The 19,598-nt window shown below is 42.3% G+C and overlaps 2 protein-coding genes across 2 annotated transcripts; both read left to right on the top strand.

Moving 5' to 3' along the window:
* Window positions 1–491: 491 nt before the first annotated feature.
* Window positions 492–15,101, top strand: acsl3a (acyl-CoA synthetase long chain family member 3a). The gene is made up of 15 exons (XM_089014003.1): window positions 492–637; window positions 3,541–3,892; window positions 5,569–5,746; window positions 5,938–6,047; window positions 6,131–6,269; window positions 7,228–7,378; window positions 7,450–7,573; window positions 8,270–8,341; window positions 9,475–9,614; window positions 9,904–10,076; window positions 10,806–10,880; window positions 12,014–12,202; window positions 13,276–13,390; window positions 13,489–13,646; window positions 13,711–15,101. Exons 2-15 carry the CDS (start codon window positions 3,575–3,577, stop codon window positions 13,866–13,868), a joined length of 2,100 nt encoding a protein of 699 aa, XP_088870129.1. The 5' UTR covers window positions 492–637; window positions 3,541–3,574; the 3' UTR covers window positions 13,869–15,101.
* A 547-nt stretch (window positions 15,102–15,648) lies between these two features.
* Window positions 15,649–17,711, top strand: kcne4 (potassium voltage-gated channel, Isk-related family, member 4). Its single transcript, XM_089014005.1, is given in 3 exon segments — window positions 15,649–16,659; window positions 16,953–17,399; window positions 17,401–17,711. Coding segments are annotated over 2 exon segments (516 nt in total). The 5' UTR covers window positions 15,649–16,659; window positions 16,953–16,979; the 3' UTR covers window positions 17,497–17,711.
* The last annotated feature ends 1,887 nt before the right edge of the window (window positions 17,712–19,598 follow it).

The following is a 19,598-nucleotide window of genomic DNA, read 5'->3' as shown; positions in this document are numbered from 1 at the left end:
CATGTTAAGATCACGATTTGGTTGGGAGACTCTCGATTTTGAGCACAATAATTACTTTACAAAGCAACTATTGACACAATACAAAAAGTTCATTTGTAAGGTGAAAAAAGGAAATGTAAAAAATGCATTGTATTTATTCATTCAATATATGAATTAACAATGAAAGCATTTTTGTTTTTTATGTCGTTGTAATGCACACCTTTGTGACGATCATATTATTTTAACAGAGTCGCGAGTACGAAAATCTCTTAAACTTAACATGTATGTACGTTTCATTGAACCTCGATCACCACTGCAAATCTCAAAACTGGGTTGAGCAATTGTCAGAGGTACGACAGTCAGACACTGTGAACGAATGAACTAAAATACTTGAAGTCTTGAAAGGGGCTAAGATAAGGTCTCCTGGCTCGATTGACCGTGGGTAACCCGTACATTCCTCTCGTCTTCCTTTGCTGTCAATCCCATGCCCTCAGTCAACACGCACCACTTCTCCAAGTCCAATCATAGCACGACGAAAGTCGCTCCCCGCCCCGACCCGTTCTGCAACGACGTCAAATAACTTTTCATGCGTGCTGCTGCTTGAAAAGCGGGAAAAGCCACGAACGGAGACCGCATCAACTGCCACAGTGAAAGAAAGGTACGTTTTCACAGTTGCTTATTTAGCCGCAGATGTGCGTTCAACTTGCTGCAGGTGCAATCAAGTAGCTGAGAAACGTTCATGTCCTGATGCAAGCCTCTCGTTTATCTGCCCAGTTTCTTTCTATTGACTCGTTTTTTTTTGTGGCTATAATTTCAAGTAAAAATAATTTAAGAGAAGGAGGAAATATGACTACAGTTCTCCTTCCTCAACTGCTACAGCAGTGCAGTATATTCATTCATAAATAGCCTCTCTCGCCAGCAAATCTAACATTGCCTGAATGGAGACATTTAATCCTCTAAACTGAGAAACCGAAGACAACATTTTGTTTGGAATAAATAGATTTGATTTTTAAGTAGCGCTACTTCTTGGGTACTGACTAATGGTATCAGTAAAATAGTAAAAATCAGCCAAATAAAAGTCGTCAGGTTGCACACCGGGTTGGTGACCCCTGGTTTATAATAGTATTTTCTTCAGACCTAAACACACACGCAAGCATGCACACACATTATAGAGGTCAAATTACTGTACGTCCGATTTACGACCAAGTTCTGTCTGACCAAGCGGTCGTAAGTCAAAATGGTCGTAAGTCGAAATCCATTCACAAAGTTGAATGGAGACTCGGAGGCGAAATGACTCGTAAACTCCCCCCTCTGGTGCCGTCACGCGGTCGATTGCTGTGCAAGAGTGACATGCTGGCTGGCTGGCCAAAATTGTCGTACACGTTGGCGGCACGCTAGCGCGTTGCGGTGCCAGGCGTAGAATTAAAATTGTAAAAATTGGGTCAGGTCGTAAGTACAGGTGGTCGTAAGTCAAGCCGATCGTAAGTCGGATGTTACCAGTCGGATGCTACAAAAGGATGTTTGGGTGGGAAATACGGCACAACATGGAGGCGTTACAGCACACGACAGCCCCAATGGTCTCATTTCTGCAGTCTTGCCGAATGGGTAACGGCCCAATGATGCAAAAAAAAAAACAACACACACACACACACACACACACACACACACACACACACACACACACACACACACACACACACACACACACCAGAGTCATACAATAGGAAACAGTATTCCCTGAGTGACCACGTTGGAGAGACCATGTCACAATATTTCTCATTTATCCATTAAGAAGGTGAATAAAGCCGCCCATTCAATGAGCACTTGTTTTTTTTTTTTTTTTTTTTTTTTTACGAAAGACAAGAGATTAGGCTGAAACTTTCATTGTAATCTTGTGCTGCAATTTTGTGTTTTGACCTTTAGTCAAGCAGCTTGTTTGTCTTAAATCAGCCGCATACTTTGCATTTCTACTCTGGTTGATCAAGTGGTCAACCGTATCCTATTCAAATGCCAGATTTTTTTTGGTGATATGAAAAAAAGAATACCAAAAATAATTTTAGACTGTTTCCATCATTAATTCATTCACACATGATGTGAATGCAACGCTACAAAATGTGCAAAACGTGCACATGTATTATTATTATTATTATTATTATTATTATTATTATTATTAGTATTATTGTATTGTTTTTTATTTTTTAAATTTCTTTATGTATTTTTTCAACATTTTTTTAATTTATTTGTATATTTTTATATATTTTTTATATTTATATATTATATTATTTTTATTTTTTTTTATTATTAAATAGGTGTCCACTCCAGTGCCAGGGTCATATATTTTGAGGTACAGTGATACCTTGGATTTCGACCTAAATCCGATCCAGAAACGAAACATCATTTTCCATTATAATCAATGTAAAATTTTGTAATCCGTTTCAAACCTAAAAAAAAATGTTTTTGAAAAACACGAGTGAATTTAATTGGTTAATTGAACACACACACACACACACACACACACACACACACACACACACACACACACACACACACACACACACACACACACACACACACACACACACACACACACACACACACACACACACACATTAAAAAAAAACCTGATGCTTACAAGGTAGCAATAAATAAAACCGGTGTTACTTCTTTCCAACAATTATAAAATGGCTTGAGGACTTAAAGGTAAACATTATAATTCTGGTCAATGTTTGACAGGCCATAATAGGTTGTTTTTATCGGCCTACTGATTCACCCATTCATATTTTTAACCCATTCACTGCCAGATAATGTACAAAAATGTGTCCACTCCAGTGCCAGGGTTTTTGTCATTGTCAGTTTTAGGATTACATCAACATTCAATACAGCGTGAGAAACCTTAGACTATCTTCTTTCTTTAGAAAAAAAAGAGTTCCTTCCTAAATGATATGGGTCTGGAGTTATATGAGCTTGAAGTGAGGGCGGATTTCCAAAATACAATGCAATATATATATGAATATTGGTTGAAATAGCGCTTTTACAACAGCTGAAGCTGGAACAAAGTGCTAACATGGAGAAAATGTTGCCCCCTTGTGGAAAAAAAAAAACATCACCAGAGGTCTGACCAGCGCTTTATCAGCACCCAAACAAGGAAAAAAAACCAAAAGCCCAACAAATTCGGGAATGGCACTTAACGTCACATTTTTCAGTTCCCGAATAGATTCGTGAATGGCAGTGAATGAGTTAATCTCTTTTTTTTAATTCTTATTGTCGAGCTTTGTCATGTCACTCCTTTCATGTCTTTGTTAGCCTGTATTATTATTTTTTTTTTAGCCGAAGACATAATGCATTTGATTCCTCATGAGGATATACACTAAGATTGAAGTACTTTGAAATACTGTACCACGGTAGCGCGTGTGGCCGCCGCTGCTCACCCACAGAAAAACCGATCCTGTGACTGTAAAGTGAGTTTGAGAGTTTTGAAAGGCGCTTAGAAATGATGATGATGATGATGATGATGATGATGATGATGATGATGATGGTTATCGTATGTCTGTTATTTTGTAGGATTGGTCTGGGCAGCCTATCCAGCCAAAGCAAGATGAAAGCGACAAACGTGAACCCCGTCCTCCTGATGGCCTTCCACCTGATGGTGTCAATCTACTCCATGTTCATTTTCATTCCTTACTCCATTTTGACTTGGCTTCTTTACGGATCTGAGCGGGACCACGCCAGCGTGAAAAAGGCCGACCCGGCGCAACGGGGGAAACTGTCCAGATTGCCGTACCCGGGACTGGATACCTTAGCCAAGGTCTTTGAATATGTGGCCGAGAGATTCCCTCACCGAGAATGCCTGGGAACGCGACAATTCATCAGTGAGGAGGATGAGCTGCAGAGCAACGGCAAGAAGTTCACCAAGGTAACAATCTCATTGTTGGACGCATAGTAACAAATAACAAATATCTAGCTACTTTTCAAATTTGAAGTCAAGAATCATGACTGTTATGCTGGTTTACATACGACAATTTCACATTTTAATCAAAATAATACATTTAATTTCAAGCGCCTTGCAAAATCTATTGATAATAATACTACTACTACTAATAATAATCATCATCATTATCATAATAATAATAATTAGCTCAAGAGTAGGCTGCGACCGATCCTAGCGGCATGTTCTTTTTATTTTTATGTTTAAATTATAGAAATTATAATTACAATTATCATTATAATTAATCGAAAGTGTATAAAAACAATAATATCGATTATGTTTGTTTGTTCATTTGTTTATTTATTCGTTTGTTTAATAAAGAGACAGCCTTACAGCAAATAAATCATCCCAGACCATCTGTTCATGGTCATTTTGTGAGCTTGAGAGTTTTGAAAGGCGCTTAGAAATAAAATGTATTATTATTTTTATTATTACAATACAATAGGGGAACTTGTCAAATAATAATAATAATAATAGTATATTATTATTATTATTTGACAAGTTCCCCTATTGTGCGGAATATGCACTACTCCCAATCAATCGTTAGAGGCCGCTGTTGACTTGTCAACTTGTGCTCAGGGTTGGCGTTTTTTTTTTTTTTTTTTTTTTTAATTTCATGAGGCTAAGCGCGTGCGTGCTACAGGAAATGGATGGATTGACGTCACATGATGCCACAGATGCAATCAAGTGACGTAAGAAATGAGTCTCAAGTGTCAAACTTGAAGTCTTGAATGTCAAACCAGTCCCCGATAACATTTCAAGGAAGTCGACAGGGGAGAAAATCACTCAAACAATCTTGCGCTTATAACAAAATTGACACATTTGCTACATCATGCTTTTATTTATACTGTACTTTTATTTGTTCGCAATAATAATAATAATAATAATAATAATAATAATAATAATAATAATAATAATAATAATACATTTCATTTATAAGCGCCTGCCTTTCAAAATTCTCAAGGACACTTTACAGTCACAGGATATTTTTTTTCTGCGGGTGAGCAGCGGCAGCCACACACGCCAGCGTTCACTCAACCCGGAAGTGTATAAAAACAATAATCAAATAACCAGACATAAAAATACATAAATGAATAAATAAACAAACAAAAAAAATTAATATACTAAGACATTCACATATATCACATATATTTGATTTCATAGCGCCAAAGCCGCTCTATTATTTTATTGTCTGTCCAGTTACCGTATTTTCCGGTGTATATGGCACACGGGATTATAAGGCGCACCCCCAATGAATGGTGTCTTTTCAAACTTTTACCATATATAAGGCGCACAAGACTAGAAGGTGCACCTATAATGAATTTTTAAAAAAATCAAAATATAGTGTTTCAAGTTGTGAAAAATGGGGCAGACAACTTTATGGCCGGGCAGGCAACTTTTCAGCGTTGTCTGCCCTGGTGTCCGCTAACTTTTTCGTCATGACTTTCAGACACTGCAAATATATGCGAATGTTTGAGCAACTCCCATTTGTTACGGGACAAAACTATTTGTTGTTGTTTTTTTGGTTATAGTGACAGACTGAATAAAATGGAATATTTTTGTCTCTATTTCCCCCCTCCTTTTCCATGTTCTGTCTCGTGCAGGTGGTCCTCGGGGAGTACCGCTGGCTGTCCTATCGGGAGACCCTCTCGGCAGCATCCCACTTTGGTTGCGGTTTGGCAGCGCTCGGGCAGAAGCCAAAACGCAACATTGCCATCTTTTGTGAGACGCGAGCTGAATGGATGCTCGCTGCCTTGGGATGCTTCATGCACAATTTCACCTGTAAGTTGCGACTCATACTTTTGTGTGTATTAGACTTGTACTATTATACTGATTTGTCTTTTCTCTCTCTCACAGTCTCTGTATTTGTCTCAGTCTGTCTGTGTCTCTCTCTCTCTCTGCAAATGGTGGGTTCATGGCAATTTAAACATGTCTTCTGATGGACTTCTTTTTTGCTGTGATCTTTCTGTCAGTGGCCACCTTCTATTCAACTCTGGGAGGTCCGGCCATCGCCGAGGGACTGAATGAGACTGAAGTGACTCACATCATCACCAGCAGAAAGCTCCTGGAAACCAGACTGCAGGTTAGAAACAGCGTCAACGTGAATTCCTCGTTCATCTGGAGATCTTCTTAGGATCCAATCGAACCGTAAAGCGTGTGTGAAAGCCGATTCTAGTTCAAGTTCCAAAGCTGCACTGCATCATCGTGGTGGACGACACCCTGACCTCGTGGCCCCGCGTCCCCAGTGGAATAAGCATCCACAACATGGCCGATGTGCAGAAAATGGGCTCCAGACCGGAAAATGGTGAGAAGTCAGCTTTGCTTATGGTACAATATTTATTTGCCGTGTCAATTCCTGATTGAGATATCCGCTTACGATCTGTACCGGACTTCCATAAAACGGGCCTCGAGTTTGGTCTCAATTGGTCATGTGACTTACGACGCTTTGACACCGTGTCCGATTACGAGCAATATGGACGGACGGCCAAGTAGAAACGCCACTCTTGTGCTTATGCAACATGGAGACGAGCAGTTGTTACTGTCGATCTCACTGGATCAGGATTGCCAGGGTTGGATTCGGTACATTTTGGATGGAGCGACACGGGCAGGGAGTCCACTTGTGTTTACACCGTGGACTGTTGATGAGAAGGTTTCTTCAGCCTGTGGACTGTTCACTTCACATGACATCAGTTTCCCAGCGCCAACGCCTTCAGGTCATTCGGAGGAAAAGGAGAGGACCTCGCTCTCTTTCATCTTCTCTTTTTTGTATCTTTTCAGTTTGTAGATTAAACTGTGATCTGAGTGATGATGATCTATAAAAATAATTAACTCAGTCACTGCAGGACCACGTGCACAAATGTGTCCAGGGTTTTTGTCATTGAATTCCTGGACCCACAGAATATTGACTTTTAGGACTACATATATACTCAATGCAGCGTAAGAAATCTTAGACTGTCTTCTTTCATCAGAAAGAAAGGAGATCATTCCTAAATGATATGTGTCTGGGGTTATATGCGCTTGAAATGAGGGCGGCTTTCCAAAATACAATGCAATACATACATATTGGTTGATCTAGCGCTTTAACAACAGCTGAAGCTGGAACAAAGCGCTAACGTGGGGAAAAAAGGAAATGTTGCCCCTTGTGGAAAGGAAAAAACATGACCAGAGGTCTGACCAGCGCTTTATCGGCAAGAAATACCAAAACCTCAACAAAATGACTATCAACACTCTTATGTAATCTGATCATGTTGCTTTTATTTCAGCAATTGGTGAGCGAAATCAACCAATGGCTTCCGACATTGCGGTCATCATGTACACCAGTGGATCCACGGGTCATCCCAAAGGCGCCATGATCTCCCATAGCAACATCATTGCCGCTATCAATGGATTAGCTGAACGCATACCAAACTTGAGGTGCGGACTTTGACATATTGTGATGATGTTTTTCTTTTGACCAAACTGAGCAACTTGGCTTCTGTTTCCAGTGAGAACGACACTTACATTGGCTACCTTCCTCTGGCCCATGTACTGGAGCTCAGTGCCGAGCTTGTGTGCATTTCTCACGGTTGTAGGATTGGCTATTCTTCACCTCTGACTCTGGCTGACCAGGTAGGCTCATTTGTCACATATGTCTTGTGTGTGAATGTAATGTATGCATGTGTGTGTGTGTGTGTCTGTGTGGGTGCATGTGTGTGAGAAAAGTGGTCCCCAGAAAACATAAAAACGTGTATCTGTGTGTGTGTATGTGTGTGTGAGAGAGAGAAAGAGGAACGTAGTCCCCAGCAAAAATGAAAACGTGTATGTCTGTGTGAGAGAGAGAAAAGTGGTCCCCATAAAACATGAAAACGTGCATTTGTGTTTATGAGAGCGCGAATGTTTACTAAGAAAAGGACCCACAAAAAACATCATTTACAACAGGTATTTGGTGCGTATTTGCCGCAATGTGTCATGAAAGGTCATCTTAAGCACTTTGCAATGAATGGACGTAAAGGTTAAAGGCAAGTGGCCACTCTGTGAGGTCAGTGACGTATGAGAGGGGTCTGGCTCACGATCGCCGATCACGTTCATCCCATCGGTCAGAGGTATCAATATTGTGGCCATGTGATAGTTGTGCTTTCCCTCGCATGGCCGGTATGATTACGAATTAAGAATGTCCGTCGGTAAATATGTACAGTTTGAAGCATTGCTGCAGCTAGCTCAAGAGATCTTGGTAGGAATTTGCCTACCTCAAACCTGGCAACCTTCATCATCATCATGCTGCCATGTTCGGAATGTTTAACGCGTGTTTATTTCTCTTTTACTCAGTCAACTAAGATCAAGAAAGGCACCAGCGGAGACGTCACCGTCCTGCAGCCCACTTTAATGGCAGCTGTCCCTGTAAGTCCACAACGCCTTGTATCATGCTACTTAGTACAGACCACGCTACCAGTCAGCCAATCTTCCATGAAGTGCAGAATCTTCATCTGTACTAAGTTCATAGAGTTGCTCGTCCTGTAGGGGACACACGCCAGAGTCTTATTGTGCCGGTCCCAAGCCCGGATAAACACAGAGGGGTTGTGTCAGGAAGGGCATCCGACGTAAAAGCTTGGCCAAAACAAACATGCTAATCAAACGTCTTAAAGATGGAAGACACTGATTCGCTGTGGCGACTCCCGAAGGGAAAAGCCTTCCTGGATTTCTGTTTTTGACAAAATTGCCCGTGAAGCAGATGGTAAAGTATGACCAGTGCCTGATTCTAGAATCACAATCAAGCAGATGGTATAGTATGACTAGTGTCTGATTCTAGAATCAGCATTTACTGGCCAAGTATGTAGAACACACAAGGAATTTGTCTGCGGTAGAACATGCTGCACTAGTATCATCATCAAAAAGGCAATGACGAATAAGTATGGAGGACATGGTGTGGGAGAAGAAGCTGTTTAAACGCTGGACTTTGGTGCGCATGGATCCGTAGCGCTTGCCTCGCTGGAAAAGGTGGTGGGCAAGGTGCGGAGGGTCCAGTAGGATTATTCCATATTACCAGTATGTGTTTAGTTCTATTATTAGTGACCATGTGAATATGAGTGTAAATTGTTGTCGTTGTCTGTCTGAGTCCTATAATAGACAGTTGATCAGAGCTACTGTAGCTTTTGTCTGAAGGTGTCTGGGGTAGCAGTATGAGCGATATCGTAAAAGGATGTCTCATTTCAAGAACATTCCCCACTGTATCCTTTCCGCCTCAGTGCACTTATATACACAACAAACTCTCCCAGCCCCCCCCCCCCCCCCCATCTCCCAGTGGTTCCATAGCCAAGGTCAGAGGCCCCCAGTCTCTGGAAGCATTCACAGCTGTGAAGAGAACGTGAGAAAGCCCCATGTGGTCATCCCCACGAAACACACTCTTTCCTCACACGCGTCCTCAGCAAGATGCATCCAAATGTGTTTGCTGTGAAATGACAACGGGAAATTTAGCTAATCTAGCTCGTGTTTATCAGCATTGGTTCCATCTTGAATGCACTGATTGCCAACAGGAGATCATGGATCGCCTTTACAAGAATGTGATGGCCAAGGTTGAGGAGATGAACTTTGGCCAGCAAACGCTCTTCACTCTCGCCTACAAATACAAATTGGATCAACTCGATCAAGGTTACAGCACGCCTCTGTGTGACAAGTATGTATGAGTTTATAGAACCCTAAACCCTAACCCTAACCTATAACCCAACACAGGTAACGCAGTATGAAATACTGTGAGAGCAATGTTAAAATGTTTGCCTTCACAAGGTTAGCAATGCTAACTTTTACCCGACACGTGCTTGTTTGCATCGTTTTGGAATTGCATTGAGTCACCCAATCAAAAAAAACAACAAAAACATCCCAGTACATTTAATGACAATGCCACATACTAACACTACATGCATGTAGCATGCCTCCAAACCTATTTTCTCTATGTCACCAACTAGACTGGTCTTCAGAAAAATCCGCGCTCTTCTGGGAGGTCGTGTACGGATGTTATTTTCGGGCGGAGCCCCGCTTTCCGCGGCCACCCAACGCTTCATGAACGTGTGTTTCTGCTGCTCTGTGGGTCAAGGATACGGCCTGACGGAAACCTGCGGCGCCGGAACCGTTAGCCAGGGTAAGACAAATAAAAAGGTGCATATCGGCAACATCCATGAAAATCAGGCAATCGGGGCCAGTCGTCCATCTCCATCTCACATGCAATATAGACCTCTGCTTTGATTGGTCCCCGCTCTAAGGATGGGGGGGTGGGCAATGGACTACTCCCTGAAGCTCATCATGACTATTTTGTTCAGGCTGATTATGTTCTATGGGGCAATCAGGGCCAGTCATAGAACATAATCAGACAGTACAAAAGAAGTAATCAGATTAGCTCCAGAGTGTAGTCCACTGTCCTTTGGGCAGGCACCTATCAAAGCAGAAGTCTGGCACCACCACATCTGTACGTTAGAGATCAATATATGGCCAGAGCTACCAGCACAACTTTTGCTCGCTGACGAAGCTTTTCGGATGAGAAGCGAAACATCCTTCAAAGAAGTACAGATGCCGGCTGAAGAAAGCTTTTCAACAACGGACTGTATGACTGATAGCTTACACAGACATATCGGCTAGTATATTGATTTTGTGATCAGTGACACAAAGCAAATTCCGGAAAAATGTGACTCATATCACAGTTTGAAGTCTTGACAAACTTTCCAGACGGTCATTAACTACAAACCAGTATGCACGCTACTGGTTTGGATATTCCTTTGGGATGCGGCGGCTCATATGGTTGCTTGCAGTATTCAAACTTCATGCCAGAGTACTTTGTCATGGTGCCTACGTGTCTGTATCTGATCTGTTTCAGTGTGGGATTACAGTACTGGGCGAGTGGGAAGACCACTAGTGTGCTGTGAGATCAAGCTCAAAGACTGGGCGGAGGGTGAGTGAAGCCATATGGGGCGGAAAACCAGCCAACACGCACATACACAGCCGTGTTGTCCTTTCCACAATCTCACACGGAAAACACACAAATTGTGGTCAGAAGTTGCAAATTTCCCCATTGCGGGACGAATAAAGGTATTCTGATTCTGATTCTGAAGTTACCCAACTCTCCACATGCTAATAACGCGGGAGAGTTTTCAAAGGGGCTTACAAATAAAATATTATTATTATTATTATCATCTAGCTATCCAGCTGTCTATATAGCTAGCTATTTGCTATCTAGCTAGCTACCTAGCTGGCTATTTGCTATCTAGCTAGCTACCTAACTGACTATTTGCTATCTAGCTAGGTACCCAGCTAGCTATCTATTTACTATCAGTATAGGTGACTATATATTAGCTAGCTTTCCATTGATTTGAGTTATTTCCGGGTTGAGTGAACCCACAGAAAAACGTAGCCTGTGACTCTAAAGTGACCTTGAGAGTTTTGACAGGCGGTTGGAAATCAAATGTATTATTATTATTATTATTATTATTATTATTATTATTATTATTATTATTATTATTATTATTATTATCTCCCAAACTCAAATGCAGTGGAGATCAAACAATTTGCTAAGTATCGAATTGGATTAGCCTTGATAAGCTTTATTAGCCTCGCACTGGAGAAATTGACATTTCACAGCAGCAAAGTGATGAAAGCAAGGGAATAGGAAAGAAAGAATAAAAAACAAAACACAGGAACTGCTGTGAAGACAACAACAAAAAACTAAATCACAAATGATGTGTCACAACACAAAAGAAACAACCATTCAACTTGAAGCACTTTTCTGCACCCTCTTTGTTATATGAAGCAGTTCTAGATGAAAGAGAAGGGGATCAAAGCATCCTTTTCACCAGTGGATCAGGCACATCATGGTGGAATGTGCACGTCTGCTACTAGCTAAATGTTGAAAGCAAACACAAAGCTATAGCATCCATTGACGAAAAGAGATGGTCTCACATCTCTGATCCCACGTCAATCCGCTTCAATTCCAAGCCGCAGCAGATCCACATACACAGATCCAAAACGGTGCATATTTTTATTTGATAAGATTGGTATTTGATTCTGATAGCAATCTTGTGATGTCAGGTGGCTACCTTAACATGGACAAGCCATATCCACGAGGAGAGATTCTCATCGGCGGACCCAACGTCACCATGGGTTACTACAAGAACAGGGGTGACCAAAGTGATTTCTTTGTGGATGAAAGCGGCCAGCGATGGTTCTGCACCGGGGACATCGGAGAGGTTCATGAAGACGGATGTCTCAAGATCATCGGTAAGATAAACGTCAAAGGCTAACGACAGATTGACACGCTGGAAGTGGTCAATGAGTACTTTTTCATTGTCAAAGTCAAAATTGGACATACTGCAGTAAAACAATCATTTAAGACTGTATCAGATGTTTTTATCCATAAGTTTCTTCTGACTTTTCGACCATTTTGAATCGATAAATGATTTATAAGGACTCTTAAAGGAAAACCTTCACCATTTTTTTCCTTCCTAACTGACATGAGAAAAACGGTTTATAGCATCTAAAATAGCCAAAACACGCAGGCTGATATTTTCATTCAAATGCAAAACACCAATAAAAATGAGTTAGTGTCCCAAAACTACTTCAAAATGACCCCGGCCGGAAATGGTGAGTTTCAGGAAGTCCCACCCCCAGTTCGTGACGTCACGCCAAGTCGTCTTGCCTTGCTCAAGAAACAAAACAATGGGCTCACGAAGTTCACATTCGGACAAAATGCTTTCTTGTTACTCATCCAGTTATGAATATGATTCAAGTAGTTCTGAAGAGGAAAGCATACATGTTTGCAATCGATTAAAGGAGTCCTGCCATATCAATTCCAGCCGTCAATGACAGCAATGTAGCGTCCCAGAAAATGCAAAAGATGGCGCCCAAGCTCCGTTGGAAATGGGCTGATTTGTCTGCTGGGAATTTGTCTCAACTAGTATCAAATAGTAGTCTTTGTGCAACACACAACGATTCGCCATGGCGTTATTTATGTGTTTCCTTCTAATTTCGCCATCAACACGAAATTTTCAGACCAAACAAAGTAGCCAAAATGCATTGTGTGTGGCTTTCTCGGTCAGGGGCGTTTCTGACGTGACATCACGTCAGGAATCGTCATCAACTCAAAAACAAGACTATCTCACTATTCAGCGGCAGTCTTAAAACGTAAAATATCGCTATATGAGGTGGAATTGTTGTAAAATACGCTTAAATTATGGACACAACTTGTCCGCAGGCGTGGGTTGTCCTTTGAGAGCCTTTTGTGCATGTCACAAAGCAGAGTCAGCGTCCTTGGACATGGAATGATGCAATAACGTCTTTCTTCCCAATTCCAGATCGTAAAAAAGACCTGGTGAAGCTTCAGATGGGGGAGTATGTCCCTTTGAGTAAAGTGGAATCCACGTTGAAGAATTGTCCTTTGGTGGACAACATCTGTGCCTTTGCCAAAAGGTGAGCTGCAGTACGTGGTTTGTCCATTGGCAGAAATGAAAGTTCTGAACTTTTGTCCTCCATGATCTAACGTCTTTCTCCAACTTCTTCTGCCGCAGTGATAAGACATACGTGATTGCCTTTGTGGTGCCCAATCAGAAGCACCTCCGAGCGCTAGCTGACCAATACGCCGTCAGCGGCACACTGGAGGAACTTTGCAAGAACCAGGTGATGGAAGAGCTGGTGCTAAAGATCATCACCGAAGCGGCCCTGGCAGGTAGGACAATTCATGACCCAGAAACGTTCTAGTTCTGCTAATATATTTCGACGTCTTCATTCAGCTCAATTGGTGAGCTTTGAGGTTCCTCGGAAGATCCACCTGAGTCCAGATCCATGGACCCCTGATATGGGACTAGTGACTGATGCCTTCAAACTCAAGCGAAGGGAGCTGGAAAGGCATTACCGGAATGAGATTGCAAGGATGTACGACGGGGAATGATGACATGGACCGGGACAGTCCACGCGACAAAAGTTCGACCTGGACTGTGTTTTACCTTTGGACTCTTACTTGGGTTTCTCCTACTTGAATTTGTAGATGAATGTAAGCAGAATGTCTGTGTAAGCTCTCAGTCGTACAGGAATGGTCCATCGATGAAAAGGTTTCTTCAGCCGTCATCTGTACTTCTTTCAAGCTGTCGGACGTTTCGCTTCTCATCCAAGAAGCTTCGTCAGAAAACAAAAGTCTTACTGGTAGTTTAGGCCCTATATATATCCCTACTGTCCGGACATGGCGGTGCCGGACTCTGCTATGATAGGTCCCTGCTCTCAGGTTGGGGGGAGCAGAGGACTAATCCCTGCGGCTCCACTGATTGTTCCTACATTCCTGACTAACGACTGGCCTGTTTGCCCAATTTGCCCTGGTATCACCTCATCAGCATGATTAAGCCTATGTTGGATAAGAAGCGAAACGTCCGACACCTTCAAAGAAGTACAGATGACGGCTGAAGAAACCTTTTCATGGAAGCACAATGTTTACAGACTACTTGTAGACATGAAGTTTCCAGAAAATGCCAACCATGTGTCTGCTGCTGTCTTTTCTTATCCACCTTGGTGTCAAATTTCTTCTTGTCTTGGTTGAGATTTATAAAACAAGACTTTGCTATGCTAAAACGTTAGCGCCTGGTGAACTGGCTTAAATTTCACAGCAGATTTCCATTGAATTTAATTGCAAGCTATTATTTTTAGCACTGGATTAGCGATTGATCTTTTTTGAAATATTTCTATCATTGGAATTTTGTCTGTCCTGCAGGTCAGGAGACTTTTCAGTCTTCTGTCCTGAATATTGATCGAAAATGTTTCAAATTCCATGACGGAGTTATCGTCGGCCATGTGAAGCACAATGATTCCAAATGCACTGAATAATTGCATGTTAAAGGACAACCGAAGCCTCCGGACAAGTTGTGTCCATCATTTGTAAAATGGCTTCAAATGACTTCTACTGAGCAGCGTATTTTACAAAGATTCCATCGCATTTTAAAGCTATATTTTACCTTTTAAGACTCGCGCTGAATATTCCGAAAGTCTTGTTTTTGAGTTGGTGACGAGTCCTGATGTCACGTCGCAGAAGGAACGCCCCTGACCGAGAAAGGACACACTGTAGCAGTCCTTTCATCACATCAATGAATTTTGCGGTATTTTGTTTGGTCTGAAAATTTTGTGTTGATGGCGAAATTAGAAGGAAAATACAAATAACGCCATGGTGAATCGTTGCGTGTTGTACCAACACTACTATTTGATACTAGTTGACACAAATTCCCAGCAGACAAATCAGCCCATTTCCTACGGAGCTTGGGCGCCATCTTCTGCATTTTCTGGGTGCTACATTGCTGTCATTGACGGCTCAAATTGATATAGGAGGACTCCTTTAATCGATGGCAAACATTTATGCTTTCCTCTTCAGAACTATTTGAATCATATTCATAACTGGATGAGTCACAAGAAAGCATCTTCTCCCAATTTGAAGCCATTGTTTTGATTCTCGAGCAAGGCAAAGACGTCCTGGCGTGACGTCACGAACAAGGGGGCGGGACCTTCTGAAACTCGCCATTTCCGAGGTAATTTTGAAGTCGTTTTTATTGGTGTTTTGCATTTGACTAAAAATATCATCCTGCGTGTTTTGGGTATTTTAGATGCTATAAAACGTTTTTCTGACGTCAGTTAGGAAACAAAAAAGTGTTGGTTGTCCTTTAAAGTTGTTATCATTTTCCTAACTGTTTTTAATTGCACATTGTTAGCAATGTGAATAAAAGAAAGTGCTTTGGAATGATTTCAAAATAAGAAAGACCATGGACTGTTTAGTCTTCTCAGGCTATTGTACCAAAACAGAGCGTACTTTTCCGTGTTTGGATCACACACACAAAAAAATGTCATTTATTTATGTATATTCGGCTGCTCTATAATCAGTGTCATTTTGATGAACAGTGCGAACATGAACATGTTTTAATTCCGAGCCAAGAAAGGCATTTGATTACAGAAAATGTCCCAAAGGTTGAACACTTTTGCTCACGTGACTTTCAAGGCGTGGCTTTTGCTTCATTTTTTTAGGATAAAACGACTCCAGTATGTCGAAGCAATGGACAGTTTTGACAATTGTGAAACTCTACTTTTAAACCACTACAAGTGGGGACCATCCTCTACTTTTAAACCACTACAAGTGGGGACCTTCCTCTACTTTTAAACCACTACAAGTGGGGACCATGATACCATTTTTATCAACTTTGGTGACAGGTTCTTCCTTTAAAGGTGTGCTTGCTTAAGCGTCAAATGAAATGTCACTTAAAGGACAACCGACACCATTTTTTTGGCAAGACGTCTTGGCGTGACGTCACGAACTGGGGGCGGGACCTTCTGAAACTCGCCATCTCCGAGGTTATTTTGAAGTCGTTTTTTGGACACTTGAAGTCCTTTTGTTGGTTTTTTGCATTGGACTAAAAATATCAGTTTTGGCTATTTTAGATGCTATCAAACGTTTTTCTGATGTCACTCAGGAAAGAAAAAAGTGATGTCGGTTGTCCTTGAAGCTTTCCACACGGACACAAATCCGGTCACACAGTCGGCCCCCTTCCACGTGACTCCCAGTCAGTGGTGGCGCGATGGGGGCGGGGCCTTCGGGGTGGGGGAGGGATTGTATAAATAATTTGCTCCTTGGAGAACATCTGGCAAACTTCAGAAGAGCTCCAAAAGTGACACGCTGGTCGTCGGAGGCCCGTGAATTTTCGCCTCTCGTTTTGGTGAGTTAACATTTCGTCTTTTCAAAAATGTTTGACTCGCTGCTAGTTAGCTAGAGCTAGCTAGCTATTTGCTGTTTCACTAACTAGCTGGCTAGCTCGCTGTCTATTTGCTGTCTTGTCGCTGTCTCTCTATTTGTTAGCTGGGTATCTAGCTGGCTAGCTATTAACTAGCTATTATCGAGCTATATAGCTAGCTATCTATTAATTCGCTAGCTTTCTATCGATTTGAGTTATCCCGGGTTGAGTGAACGCTGAAAAAGGCCTCCACCCAAATGGTTTTCTTTCCTTTTTAGGTCACCAAGTGAGGTTTCTGTGCCAAGATGGAGGATCTCCAGAACTCTACACGTTCTTTTCTCGTCGCGCAGGCCACGCAAAGCGGCGGTAACGCCTATTTGTACATTTTAATGGTCATCTCTTTCTACGGAGTCTTCCTGTGCGGCATCATGCTGGGCTACTTCCACTCCAAAAGGAAGGAGAAGAGAAGGACCAACATCTTCACGCGTCTGGTGCACGATGAGGAGAAACGAGGATGGGGGGCGCTCCCCAAAAAGCATAGCCTCACCTCGGAAGCCGCCGCCGGAGCGCCTTTGTTGAACCTGCCGTCGCCGTTCTGCGGTAACCACGGCAACCCCTTCGGACATCTCGGTCACGAGAACGCGCTGCCTTCCCCACTGGCGTGCACGCTTTGCACGGAGCAGAGCAGCGTCAGTTCCTTGTGCTCCTCAGCCGACACGCGTTTAGGCCATCGAGGAGGAAGAGTCGGACAGCGGCGCCGCCGAGGGTCCGGATGAGACCCCCAAAGGGCCTGTGGACAACAGCGGGGAGGACTCTGGATGAAAAGGACGCAAAAAGCCCCGTTAGGACTCTGTGGCGGAAACATCAACTCTGCTCAAAGTTGCTCTTCTGACTCTGTAACGCACTTCAATTCTGAGCAAGCATGAAGAATGCTAATAGATATATCCTTGTACGAAGTTCATCCTGTCTACTTGATGTCTAATTTAAAGCAGATTCTTTACTTACAGACAGTGTAGGTGTTCAAATAGCTGACATGTTTCGGCATCTACTTCCGCCTTCGTCAAGATAGCTAGCTAGAGAGGGAGAGATATAGCTTGCCAGCTAGAGAGAGACAGATATCTAGCGAGCTAGAGAGATAGCTAGCCAGCTAGTGAGATAGCTAGCTAGAGAGGGACAGATAGCTAGCTATCCAGAGAAAGCGATATAGCTTGCGAGCTAGAGAGAGATAGATAGCTAGCGAGCTAGATAGATAGCTCGCGAGCTAGAGAGATAGCTAGCGAGCTAGAGAGATAGCTAGCTAGCTAGCAAGATGATACATAGCTAGCTAGCTAACGAGACGATAGATAGCTAGCTAGCTAGCTAGCGAGATTGCATGCCTTCCCATCACTTCAATTCTCGCCCACCTGCTCCCGACTCACATCATAGGACACCGTGACCCCTGTTTGACCTCATCCGTCAACCGCCAGTGCATCACCGTAGCAAAAGCGGCTAATGACTCAGAGCATCTTTGATGGCATTCCTTGGTGTCAGGATGTGCGGTACCTTCACGCATCCCGTGTGTCTTGCGGCCAATCGCACGAGACTAACAAACTGCGCCACAAAGAGAATCCGTCTTGACAACCGCCTCTCATCTCCATGGTTACCAGCCGTGCATCAGGGTGAATGATGTACGTACGTATGCTTTGTCAATCATCTCCGTTTCTCCACCCAGATTTTGACGGTGACTCTGCAATGCCCTGAACTTGACGTTTTTTTTGTACACGCTGAGCACAATATTGACCTACGAGTCACGCTAGCTACGCTTCCTGACGCTAGCTAGCCACTGGGATGACAGGATGGATGCAGCAGACAGCCGCAGTCTCCATGTTGTTTCCCGTCGTCTCTCGCTCTGGGCACTTAGCAACCGCTGGATGAAGGCTCGGCAGTCAAGGGACAATCAAGGAACGCATTCGTAATCACCCAGAAAGGACAAAATAAAGACAATAGTTCATAAGCAATTGATGACATATATATATAGCAGTACTTATTGCATACTTACAAGGGATGACGACACTCCTCTGTACAACATAAGTCTGACTTGTAGGGTTTGGGTGAATTTCTATGCGGTATTCATGAGTATTTACAAGTATTTATAAGCTTTATTTATAGCTCGCTGACTAGAGAGCTAGATCTAAAATATAATATGCTCTATCAAGATATGTACATGTACAACTGGCTACCTATCTATTTGCTATGCTATTTAATAATAAGACTACATTTCATTTATTTGCTATCTGTTAGCTATCTAGCTCGCTAGCTAGATAGCGAGATCTAAAATATATGCTCTATAAAGATATGTACAAGTACAACTGGCTACCTAGCTAGCTATCTATTTAATAATAATAATAATAATAATACATTTCATTTATTTGCTATCTATTAACTTTCTGGCTGGCTAGCTGGCGACCTAGCTAGCTATATATTTGTTATCTATTATCTATCTGGCTAGCTAGCTATCTAGCCAGCTAGTTATCTATTGGCTAGCTAACTTTCTATCTATTTGAGTTATTCCGGGTTGAGTGAACACTGGCGCATGTGGCTGCCGCTGCTCCTAACCTGTGACTGTAAAGGGACCTTGAGAGTTTTGAAAGGCGCTTAGAAATCAAATGTATTATTATTATTATACACAACACAACTCAATACAATACAATAAAATACAACAGAACAGAACACAATACAATAATCAAAAACAAGAAGAAAAAAAACCCAGCAAATTTCCCATTCATTGTGCCAAAAACGGAACCTGATGGGAAAATTGAGACGAAAAATCCACATTCTAAAGTAATTTTAAGAGATTATTGAAATAAAAACATCTATCCCAGCATGACCCGCGCACGACAACATTTGAATGGTCGCCCCCCCCCCTCCTACTCACCAAGGTCATG

This window comes from Hippocampus bargibanti, linkage group LG14 (genome assembly GCF_051943395.1).
Source record: "Hippocampus bargibanti isolate YZ-2025 linkage group LG14, ASM5194339v1, whole genome shotgun sequence".
NCBI lineage: Eukaryota > Metazoa > Chordata > Actinopteri > Syngnathiformes > Syngnathidae > Hippocampus > Hippocampus bargibanti.
This window is presented reverse-complemented; position numbering and strand designations above follow the sequence as displayed.